Below are 12856 nucleotides of genomic sequence, written 5' to 3'. Positions count from 1 at the left end.
GAATTTATTTGATCATAAAGTCCATCTTCATCGTTTCTATAGACTGTTAAAAATTAAGCAATTCTTTACAGATGTCCCTTCACCTCCGGACCCCTCCCTGGTTCGGGCAAAGTCGAGGTGGGTGCCCCCAGGTCCTGGCGATCCACTCCTCTTGACTTTTGAGAGGTTAGTGGACCAGGACATGAGGGCACTTGCCTCTACTCGCCATTTCACCCAATTCAACCTTTCGAAATCAGAGTCTCAAGCGTTACTGACCCTTCAGCAGGATCACTCGATTGTAATAAAGCCAGCAGATAAGGGAGGGGGGATAGTTATTCAAGATAAAAATGAATATATATTTGAAGCTAGGCGTCAACTTTCTGATACGTCTTTCTACCAACCATTATTGGAAGATCCCACTCCTCAGCTACAGCAGCAGGTTAAAATCATTGTCGAGCAGGCAGTGGAACGCCGATATCTGACCACTCGAGAGGCTAAATTTTTGATAACTCAACATCCCATTACACCAGTTTTTTACACGGTTCCCAAACTTCATAAAGATTCTCAACATCCTCCTGGACGTCCCATCGTGGCTGGCATTGGCTCTTTATTAGAGCCTTTGTCCCAATTTGTGGATCTGTTTCTAAGGCCATTTGTATCACGTATCCGTTCATATATTAGAGATTCGGCACATTTCATTACTCTTTTACACTCCATTCCGTTTCCAACTGAGACGTTTTTTCTAGTCACTTTAGACATAGTTTCTTTGTACACCAACATTCCCCAACCCGCTGCTCTCAGAGTCATAGAAAAAATTCTAAATACCCGTACAGATCCTCAGAGAGTGCCCACTTCATTACTAGTTACATTGGCAACCTTAGCCCTTACTCAAAATTACTTTAGATTTCATGACACTTTTTATTTACAGGTGAAAGGCACGGCGATGGGGGCCACTATGGCCCCCAGCTTGGCCTGCCTCTTTGTGGCAGAGTTTGAGGATACGGTTATATACCCCTCAGAAGGGTTCCAACATATTGTAACCTGGCTTAGATACATTGACGATGTGTTTTTGGTCTGGCGAGGTACTGAGATACAATTGTTCATGTTTATGGACTGGCTTAACTCCCGTGATTCTAATTTACAGTTTAATTTTTGTTGGCATCAATCCCAGTTAGCTTTTTTAGATATTACGGTTTCAGTCCATGATGATCAATTCCAGACCACAATCCATCGTAAAGACACAGATAGAAACACGTTGTTAGCTTATCAGAGTTGCCACCCGAGTTCACTAAGGAGTAACATACCCACGGGCCAATTCTTTAGACTCCGTAGATTGTGCACCACCCGAGAAGAATATTTACATCAAGCTGAAATCATGTCAGCACGGTTTCTATCCCGGGGATATCCTAGGCGAGTGATAAGACACGCCATGAAACGAGCGTTATACACTAATCGAGACCTGCTGTTCCTCCCATCCTCTCATTCTGAAACCCCAGTTACTAACTGTATACTCCCGTTTTCCACCTTAAGTAGACAAATTACCACCATGATTCGTAGACATTGGCGAGCACTGTCCATGGAAACGGTATTTCCAGGTCCCCTACGGTTTACATATCGTAGGGGGAAAAATTTGCGGGACAAGCTTGTTCATGCAGACCTTGTACAGCGGCAGAATTTATCTAACGCACCAGGACATTACCCGTGCGGTCATTGCACGATATGCTCTCATACAGCACCCACTACATCGTTTACCCATCCGGTCTCTAAGAGAATCTTTGATTTACATTCACACTCCGATTGTACTACCTCTGGGGTTATTTATGTGATTACCTGCCCGTGCCCACTAATATATGTTGGAAAAACCACGAGAATGGTAAAGACACGTATTATAGAGCACTGTTCGAACATTAGGCATTCCAGAGAAAATGAACCATTGGTAGATCATTGGGTAAAAAAATCTCACAATCTCACAGATCTTAAATTTATTGTCATTGAGGTGTTTCCACGACCTGCTCGCGGTGGCTGTTATGCAGAACAACTTGGCCGCATTGAACAGCGGTGGATTTTTATTTTAGATTCAGTTACCCCGAAAGGACTTAATCGGGAAATAGAATGGTTCCTTTTCACCTAGATCTCACAGTTAAGCTTGGTCACATTCAATGCTGCTATGACGAGCTACAGGAATGGGAACCAATGAACGGGGCTATCAGCTCCGCGTCATTGGTTCACCTGTAGTTTTTGGCGCCATTTGCCATTCTTTAAATACCTGACAGCGTTCAGAGCAAGTGCGCTCCCTGTCAAAATTGAACACACCAGCTGTCAGGTAAGAGTGGTGTTTAAATTGTTTGTATTGTTGTTCGGCTGTAAGTCCTATATAGCATCCTGACCTCTTAATTATTTAATTTTAGTACTTCATATGTGAATTCCTGCTGGCGAGCCCTCCCGATGCAGCCGTAAGCGAAACACGGGACCGTGTCGGGGGACGCCGTAAAGTTACCTGTGATTTAAATCAGTGGAGCTGCCTAATGAATCAATAAAAACTTATTGCACTTTTGAGATCCGATTGGAGTCTTCTGTCAGGATTGACAATTTCCCTGCACTTCTCGTATGATGTGATATTTCCTTAAAGTGCAGTTTGCTCTAGCATGTACTTTTGGTAATTGAAATCTCCCATTATTATTGCACCCCTGTTTCTTGTGAACCAGCATGATGGGACTACCGTCTTGAATGTTGGTATATAAAAAAACTTAAATAAATAAATAAATAAAAATTATTGCACTGCCAAATTGGTTTGCTTCCCTGATTTCTCTTAGCATTTCATCATCTGTCTGACCATTTTGTCCAGGTGGACGGTAGTATACTCCTATCACTATACTCTTACCCAACACACATGGGATTTCTACCCATATAGATTCTACTGAGCATTTACTCTCTTGTATGATCTTTATCCTGTTGGACTCTATACCGTCCTGGACATAAAGTGCCACACCCCCACCAAGTTGATCCTCCCTATCATTGCGATATAATTTGTACCCTGATATAGCACTGTCCCATTGGTTATCCTCCTTCCACCAAGTCTCTGTGATGCCAATTATGTCAATCTCATCATTTGCTGAAAGGTATAAAAAGATGAGATTTGTACATTATACTCTTTACCTAGCTTGATAGCAGCTAGGTAGAGAGTGCATCAAGCTAGGTTGAGAGTACATTGTACAAATCTCATCTTTTTATACCTTTCATCACTCCAAATCACATAAAATCTTCACTGATGTCTACTGTGCTGTTCGTACCTCTGACTGTGCATGTGAAACTGCCCCCCACCACCAAAACCTCACTTTGCCCTTCTTACAGTGGTATTGTTGGGAATCCCGGCTGTGGATCGCTGCAGCTAGGCTCCCTTACCTCGGCCAGCAGGCGCCGGCTTCCGCTTCTCTCCCCGGCGGCGTGGGGCAGGCCGCTCCCAGGCCCTACTGCTGCGCACCTCCCACGCAGCTTCAGACACTGCCGACTTCCTCCTTGCATCTGCCTCCCTAGGCGCGTGTGTGCAGCATCTGCCGCTTCTTAAAGGGGCCGCAGCGGGAAACCTCGGTTCGGCCCCCAAAGATGAGGTCATCATTCAGGGCTATTTAAGCCAGCTCCCTGCTCTGTTCCTTGCCTTGGCAACAGGTCAGCTCGTTTAGAGTAGCTAGTTGCGTCTTCCTGCGTTCCAGCCTCCATTCATGTGTTCCTGCTTGCTCCAGTTCCACTTCCTGAGTTCCTGTGTTCCTGCTCTTGTGATTCCACTCCTTCTCCTATTTCCTGCCTTCGGTTGTCTCCTCAGTTCTGACTTTGGCCTGGTATCCTGATTCTTCTGTCTTCTGCCCATCCTGACCTTTGGCGTGTTCTCCGGCTTCTGCTTGTCTTCTGCCTGCCCCGACTTCTGACCTGGTTTATCGTGCTGCACCACTGCCGCCTGCCTCGACTCCAGGACCATCTTCGTTCTTCTGGACTTCCGCCAACCCCGACTCGGACTGCCTACTGGACTTCCCTCTGCCAGGAGACCTCCGCCTAAGTCCTGCCAGCCCCGGCACCCGAGGGCTCAATCTGAGGGGAACGAGGGCTGGTGAAGGTGAAGCTCCTAACTGGTCTCCTGGTCCCGCACTGCCTCCCGGCTACGAGAACCACTAGATGGCCTCCCCTCAGTGGATTCACCAGCTCTCGAGCCGGCTCAAGGGTCCACAGCATTAACAGGTATAAATAGTTTACTTATATGAGAGCCTTATAAAGAGTCTCTCTCTCTCACCAGCAGCAGCCCAAAATGCGATAAAAGCCAATAAATTTAATGCGCGTTGCTTATCGTATATTTATAGTGATTTGATGAATCTAGGGGTAAGTGTGCTAAGAAGTTTGCAATCTATTAGCAACAAAACCTTGCTTTGGATTAACAAATTTAGGGACATTTGTTTTCAGTTTTTATTTTATTTTGCCTGGGAATTTCAATGTTATAACAAAAGATGTCAGTGGAAAAATGACTTTGCTATAATACACACAGGAGGAAAAATCAGGGGAAAATTAATTTTCCTATTGATGTCTTTTTTTGTTCTAACATTGAAATTCACAGGCAAAATAAAATAAAAACTGAAAATGATGGTCCCTACAAAAATTTAACATACTTATAAATTGTCACCTTTTAGATTGTACCACATATTGTCTTCTGAAGCATCTCTATTAGTAGAAGACTGTACTTGCTTTAGGGCTCTGAGGCATGAACCACCTGCTGTACACTACACTTTATTATACTAGAACAAGAAATGGTATTTGGAATTAAATTGGCATTCAGATGGACTGCCATTAGAGGACAAGCAGCATGCTGGATATTTTTAGAACATAAAAAGAGATTAGATAGTCTGAGGATGACCTTTGCAATGAATAGGTGTAATTTTAAAAGGAGCACTGCTATTGAGAGACTAAGAATTAAATATATTTAGTTGTATGATGTCTGCCTTGACTGATTTAGAAAAAAGCAAATCCTGGACTAAAATCTTTCAGGCTTAATGAGAGCTATAAAATGAAAGTTCTCAAGGTCACCATGGTTCCTGATAGGGATAATAACCTCTTTAATTTGCCATTCCATGAGAGGCAGAGAACGAGAGGAGGAAAGATGTAGAAGGAGAGAAACATCTTTTAACACCTTGGGCTATTTCATGTGCTGAAGGCACAACCAGATTTATATTCTGCCTCTCTGAACTTCCAGAGGAATGGGGGAGGTCTCCTTTAAATTTCCAATGGAGTGTGTGTGTGGGGGGGGGGGGGGGGATTTTTTTCCTGCTCTCTTGGTCCCTTCCCAGGTCCTCTCCACTTCCCCTCATTTCAATGGGTGCAGAAATCATCAAGCAGCAGCAAAAAAAGGCTTGCAGTTGGCATGTGCCGAAAGTCCCTGTGGTGGTCCCACCCTGCCTGTCTGCATAGGCTTCCTGTTACCAAGAAAAGCCTTACCGGGGCAGAACAACTGAAAGGTCGGAGAGCTTGCATCAGCTCTCCTATTGTCCCTCCAGATGCTACTTAAAGATTGCCAATGGTAAACTAGGCCAGGACTGGCAACTGGACTGCAGAGCTCCTTGTGGCATGGTTGTCCCACCCCTTACTCTCAACACTGCTGCTGCCAGGGAAGGTGCAGGCTAACGGGGTTGAGTGCAGTGGCTGTGGAGAGATGGGACTGGGTTGGAAAAAGAGGATGAAATACTAGAAAGAAGCAATAGCACAGCACCTACTCATGGTATGATGTCCCTAGGCACATGAACAGTTTACCCAATAGATCATAGGGATGTGCATTCATTTTCAATGAAATAGACAATAGCAACGAAATTGTCTATTTCGTCTTGTTTCGGGAACACCACGAAACCAAAAAAAAAAGATCACATTTTGGAAAAATTAGTATTTCATGTTAGTGTGCACTGACACGTAGTTAGTGTGCACTAAGTTCTGTTAGTGCGCACTAACTATAGTTTTCCTATTTAAGGACTTAATGGGCACTTACGGGTCTTTGTGCACACTAATTGTTAGTGCGCACAAAGTCACATTAGTGTGCATTAACTAGTTTTCCTAATTTCGGAGTTTGTGTGCACTAACAGGACTTGGGGTCAATTTTAAAAGGTGCATACGTCCATATGCGTGCAATTCTCGGCATGCACATATGGATGCGCCGATTTTATAACGTGCGCATCGGCGCACACATGTAATAAAATATGTTTCCTGCGCACACATGCACACCATATTTTAATGTCCGCATGCACATGTGTGGGCAGGTGGCCTGCTCTGCGCACGATGGAGGGGGGAATTTTAGAATAATACACGCAGTGATGTGATCAGGCCTAAACCAATTAAGGAGTGGACTGGGAGGGAACTTCCCTAACCCTGACCCTACCCTTCCTACTTTTTCCCCTCTCTACCCCGACCCCTAAACTAACCCTTCCTATCCTCAATTTTTTTATTTTAATACTTACTGCTCCTCCGGAGCAGAAGTAAACTCCGCACGCTGGCCAATTGCTGGCATGTGCTTCCCTGGGTATAGCGTTTAATGGGGCTGTCCTGGCCCACCCCCTGCCTTGCCCCCTGGCCTGCTCCTTTTAACAGGCCCACCACTTCTGCGCATATCAGGAGTTACACGTGTGGCTGGGACTGTTCTAAAATACGCGTAGCGTGCTCAAGACCTAGCTACACAAAACACGTGATACGAATGCATATTTTAAAATTTGCCAATCCCTTTGTTTCAGGAAAGGGATTGGCATTTTAGGATATGCATACCTTTAATTCCCCTGGTGTCTGTCTCTGTGTTTGGGTTAGGGGGCAGTAACTGGTGAGAGGGGAAGTGACTGGGATGAATGTATAGCATGACAGGTGGGAGAGAGACTGGTTGGGTTGATGACTGGTGAGAGAGAGGCAGCCTGGTGTGTGTGGGGGGGTGACGAGGGGGAGTGACTGAGTGACTGTATTGGGTGACAGGTGGGAGAGAGACTGAAGAGGTGAAAGGGGGTGAATGGAGTGACTGTATGGGGTGATAGATAGGAGAGAGGCTGGTTGGCGTGGTGACTGGTGAGAAAGAGGTAGCTTGGTGTATTTGTGGAGGTGACTGGTGAGAGGGGGAGTGTCTGGGGTGACTGTATAGGGTGACAGGTGGGAGAGAGACTGGTTGGTGAGTGGTGAGAAAAAGGCATCCTGGTGTGTGGAGGTGACTGGTGAGAGGGGGAGTGTCTGGGGTGACTGTATAGGGTGACAGGTGGGAGAGAGACTGGGTGGTGAGAGGTGAGAGAAAGGCATCCTGGTATGTGGGGATGATTGGTGAGGGGGAAGATACTTGGTGACTGTATGGGATGATGGGGGAGAGAGAGATGGCTTGGGGTGGTAATTGGTGAGAGAGGGGCAGCCTGTTGTGTGTGGGGTGGGACTGATGAGAGGGGAAGTGACTGGGGTGACAGTATGGGGTGACATATGGGAGAGAGAGGCAGCCTGGTTTGTGTGGGGGTGTGTGGGGGTAGGTGACTGGGTTAACTGTATGGAGTGACAAGCCACCCCACACACACCAGGTTGAATCTCTTTCTTTAGTCATTACCCCAACTAGTCTCTCTCCCACCTGTCACCCCATACTTTCACTCAAGTCACTTCCCCTCTCACCAGTCAACACCCCCCCCCCCCCCAACCCAAACAAACAGACTCACACCAGGGGAGTTCAAAGTATGCATATTCCAAAATGAAATGTCCCCTTTCCTAAAATCAAAGGGATAGGAAATTGTAAATTTGCATTTGCATTACATGGCTTTTGCTGACTAGAATTTGAAGATATTATTACATCACTTGTTGTTTACACTTGTTACCAGGATCTGGCCTACAAACACTACCTTGCAACCTTAGCAACACAAACAAGTAACTAAGGAGATAGCCAATGTGAATGCAAACCATACCTCTAGCTAACAAACTGCTCCCCAATTGACACTTTTTAACTTATTGGTAACATTTTTAGTTACAGGCCGATACAGTACAGTGCGCTCCGGTGTAGCGCACTGTTAACCCGCAGTTGGACATGCGTTTTTGACGCGCTAGCTTTACCCCTTATTCAGTAAGGGGTAATAGCGCATCGAGAACGCGCGTCCAACCCCCCCGAAACTAATAGCGCCCGCAACATGCAAATGCATGTTGATGGCCCTATTAGTTATTCCCGCGCGATTCAGAAAGTAAAATGTGCAGCCAAGCCGCACATTTTACTTTCAGAAATTAGCGCCTACCCAAAGGTAGGCGTTAATTTCTCTCGGCACCGGGAAAGTGTACAGAAAAGCAGTAAAAACTGCTTTTCTGTACACCCTCCGACTTAATAGCATGGCGATATTAAGTCGGAGGTCCCAAAAGTAAAAAAATAATTAAAAATAAAAAAATTTAAAAGCAGCCCGCGGCTTAAAATGACACTAAAAAAATCAGTGCACATCCCTAATAGATAATCCAACCCTAGCTTCAGGGCTTTTGAAAGTCAACTAATCAGGATCTGCAGCCAACAGGAAGGGCAGCTGCTGCATATAGCAATGATAAAAATATCACAACCTGCAAAGAATCAAGAGCTTGCCCTTAGACTTCAGTGTACTATAAAAGCAAAGGTCAGAAAAATCAACCAGAAGCCAACAGATAACAATCTCTGACAACAAAATTCATCCATTCTCAATTCCTAAATGCATACCTCAGTTCTTCCGATGGAGAATGCTTCTCCAGCTTAGCAGCCATATTTATGTTAAGCTTCAACATTGGCTCAGAAATACTCTCACTCCCAGAGAAGTCAACCAACTGCATTTAGAAAACCCAAAAACATTATTACTTGCCTTAATTATATGTTTGCATGTCTTGCTTTTATGAATATTTACATTGTTCCCCGCTGCAAACTTTGAAATGTGGGGGCTGTAAATGTCTAAACAAATAAATAAATAAAGTTGCATGAAAAACAAGAAAAAGTCAAAGCAAAATCCAAGCATATTTTGTCATAATTATTGTAAAATGGCAGGGGAAGGATGAATGTCTTCGGCACATCACATCTGTTTACAAGCATTTGCTATACATCAATATTGCAGTGGGGATCAAAAATAATTTGTTTCTATAAGCTGGGTTTTCACAGATATGGTTGCACTAGTTGCTTTTAAGGTTACTTTAGTGCAAGAGGTTGAAAGAAAATGTTGTGAAAAGAAGATATTAGGCCTGTCTCCAGTTGTACATGTACTTTTTCTTTTGTCGTTGGCAATTCTTTCTCATTTTGCATCTTCTCCAGCACTGGAATGTCCTCTTTGATTAGTGATGATGAGGCATCTTCCATAGACCCACCTGCAGGACATGGACCTATTTTACTGATTTAGTTAAGAAATGAAAAGCCTATCTATATCTATATATCTATATCTATCTATCTATCTATATTCTATATATATACTGCATTTTTTCATCTATTCATTTCTCCTATGATTTCTGTAAAGATATGACTGTAAAGAGTTAAGAGATTCTGCTTGGATTTAAACAGATTTGAGTTTCTGCTTGCTATATAAATCTAGAACCATGAGGTTTGATAGCCCATTGAATGTTTCCTGTCCTCTAAAACAGCACTGAAAATGTTCTTGCAGTTCCTGAAGCATATATCACACACTGTACAACATGTGTATTGCCAACATGTTTAAATCAGACATCAGATACAGCAAAAGAAAACTTTTACAAGTGTGTTTTTGTGCACTCACTGTAGTTTGAATTAATGTCCTCAGAACAACACGCTTCTAGTTTCATGTCTTTAATGGATTCCCACTCTTGTCCTTTTGCATGAAATTCCTAAAATGCAATTTTGGAATGCAAACATTATTTTCAGACACTAGAAAGGTCTTTTCAGAGCCCCGAGTGCAGCTCTTTTAAAACCATATCTTACGTTTTAGATATTAAAGGAAGAGACCATTTGAATGTGGCTCTTTTTACTTGAAATGTGGTTTGCCAAGAACAACTGCTAGAGATACTGTTTTATGTAATATGGACAGATGCCGCACAAAGATGCAGCAATATAAGCAAACATAGCAGACAAATATACTGTGATAGTTATACTGCAGAGCAGTACAACACAGATGGCAATATTCAAAGGCATTTACATGGATAAATAGTATTGACCTGGATAAAATGGCCTGACTGAAAATACCCCTCCTGAAATGTGGCGCACTTTTAGCCGCGAGTAATACGCGGCATTCCTGTGGGTGAGTTTAGGTTGGAGAAAGAAAACATATTGTATTCATTCAATTTTCAATTCTATGCATGCTAATTTGGCCTGCCCCTCTGCCAAAACCCCACAAATAGCAAGTGCAACAAAGCACACAAACGTTCAGCACACGTCTCTTGCTCTTGCTCATCTTCAAAGAGCTGTAAAATGGCCAGCCCAAGGGGTGAATATATGTAAGTACAGCAGTAATTCTTAATTCTCCGTCCAATAAACATCAGAAACTCGAAACTTCAGAACAGAGTATGACCCTCATATAGTGAGGCGCCGACCTCACTCGTTAACTGAAGTGTAATAAGGTCTAAAGGAGGCCGTGTCTTTAAATACAATCATTGATCATATTTTAGAGATGACGACTCTGTTGCTTGTCAGCAGCTCAGCATTCAAAGATGCGGTCTCATTTAGACCCTTGACTTCACTCAAATTAAAGAGTGAAGTCAGCATCTCGCTAAATGAGGGTCATATTCCCTTCTGAAATCTGAGTTTCTGATGCTTGTTGGAAAGTGAATTAAGAATTACTGCCATCTTCAAGGGGCAACAAAGTGGATAGTTTCTTTTTGAGAATTTCCCTAAAGTTTCTTTTTTGAAACTTGCTAGTACGCAATTTTTACAGTAGACAGATACCGCAAGTAAACAGATAGACAGACAGTGCATTGTCAGCAAACGAGTTTGATTTTTCCCCAAAACATCTAAAGACCCAATCCAATATCAAAACAAAAATGCTAGCTTATAAAAAGAGAGGTTGAAACGGGTTGCTTCATTAATCCCAGAGACTTGTTTATGATGAGGTCCTAAGCCTACGCTAGAGTGTGCTACTCAGTGTGAGTTATAAGGTACTAAACATGATTTCAAAAAAGCAATAAAACTTGTTTATTTTCTTTAGCATTTCCAAACCCGCAAAGTTGATCCCTATTTCTTAAAAATTATGTTATTTTTTCATGTTACCTATAATTTTATGTATGTTTTAATCTTGTTAATCACCTAGATCCTCCATTGTGTGTCTATGTGGTATATAAGAAACTTTTACATAAATAAATAAATAAATACAGTTTGCACTACAGATTGGATTTACCTAAAAGCATAAATAAATATAAGATGTCAGACTACACTGGAGGCAGAGCATTTTTGCCAAAAAAATAATCGAGCACATTTTTAAAGCCCGGCACGTGCAAATACTGGGAGATATGCGCGTGGCCAGGCCGCGCTCATGCTGAGCGCATTTTAGAAACGGCCCGGCCAGGCATATATCTCCCTGTATATGCAGAAGTGCCGGGCCTTTAAAAAGGGGAGGGCCGGGGGTAGGGTGAGGTAGGGGCCGCCTGCGACAGCGGCCATTAAGCCCTTTACTGGGGAAGCGCACGCTGGCAGGTGCCGGCGCACCAAACTTAGGGTAGGTTTAGGGATTGGGGAGGAAAGGGGAATAGGGAGGAAGGACAGGTAGGGGGATATGGAAGTTCCCTCTCAGGTCACTCCTTAATTGGAGTGGACTGGGAGGGAACTGGGGTAGGCCTGAACGTGTCGCAGCGCGTCTTTTACTAAAATTCTTCCCCCTTGCACGCAACTGGGTACCCGCGTGCACATGCATGCGCTGATATAACATCAAGCACGCATGTGCACACAGGCATCAGATTTTATAACATGTACGTGTTGGCTTGCACATATTATAAAATCGGCACATCCATGTGCCTGTGCCAGGAACCACGCGCACATGGATGTGTACGCGTGGCTTTTAAAATCTACCTCAATATGTTCTTTGGCCTTTAAATCTGGAAATTTCTAAAATGGATGAGATAAAAGAATTTTGGTGCCGGTAACAAATGACAAATTTGGCAAAACAGTGTGGAGCTGTCTTCCATGTCATTGGCTAAGATTTCTCCTCTCTGTTGCTCTTACTGTTGCGTTGTGGTCTTCCATTGATTCATCAGGGAGGACTGCAGGCTTTGCCCATTCCACATGTTCCAAGGGATCTGAAACAGAGTAAATTCATTTATAAGAGCACTGTAAAGGAAGAAACGAGCCCCACAGCATACGGAAGGACACTGGAACCATTCCACTCCAAAATTATTCTGCACCTTCTGAGTCACTAAAGACTAGCAAAGCATTGTGACACATTTTGTAAGTGCAATGAAACTTCAGAACTTGAGATATATTCATTAAAAAAAATGCAAATCATTGAAAGAGGCTTCACAATGGTTGTCATGTGGGAGAGCATCAAGGAATCAAGACTGTTAATTGCTGCATTGTTTAAGAAGGTGATGTGATGAATGCTACACAGGAGACAAGTATAATCTGATTCATACAGTATTAAGATGAGGGCAGGAAACTTATGAGGGAAGATTCGGTGACTCCATCAGACTTCTGCACAGTAATCCAAGGGCTTGTTATTTCCAAAATTGATTATTGCAATTTGCTACTTTTGAGTCTGCCTAAAGTGATGCTCAGAGTACTACAATTGTTTCAAAATGGGGGAGGGGGGGCAAGTGTTGTAACTGGTTTCAAATGCTATGAGCATATAACTCCTGTCCTGAAGTTATTGCATTGATTACCTGCATCTGAAAGAATTAAAGTATTGAATTTAAATCTTTGAAAGATTGGGACTGTCCGTTAGTGGAACTGATCAGCCCT

The 12856-nt window shown here is 43.4% G+C and overlaps 1 protein-coding gene across 1 annotated transcript in view; it reads right to left on the bottom strand.

Moving 5' to 3' along the window:
* Positions 1-12856, bottom strand: part of CCDC187 (coiled-coil domain containing 187) — a 148499-nt gene that overhangs the window by 41287 nt on the left and 94356 nt on the right. The window contains exons 25-28 of the mRNA XM_029611872.1: positions 12125-12198; positions 9714-9801; positions 9212-9312; positions 8681-8784 (exon numbers count right to left, since the gene is read on the bottom strand). Coding sequence (XP_029467732.1) covers positions 8681-8784; positions 9212-9312; positions 9714-9801; positions 12125-12198 — 367 coding nt within the window. The remainder of the gene's footprint in view (positions 1-8680; positions 8785-9211; positions 9313-9713; positions 9802-12124; positions 12199-12856) is intronic.

The sequence above is a fragment of the Rhinatrema bivittatum genome, chromosome 8 (genome assembly GCF_901001135.1).
Source record: "Rhinatrema bivittatum chromosome 8, aRhiBiv1.1, whole genome shotgun sequence".
In the NCBI taxonomy this organism is placed as follows: domain Eukaryota; kingdom Metazoa; phylum Chordata; class Amphibia; order Gymnophiona; family Rhinatrematidae; genus Rhinatrema; species Rhinatrema bivittatum.
This window is presented reverse-complemented; position numbering and strand designations above follow the sequence as displayed.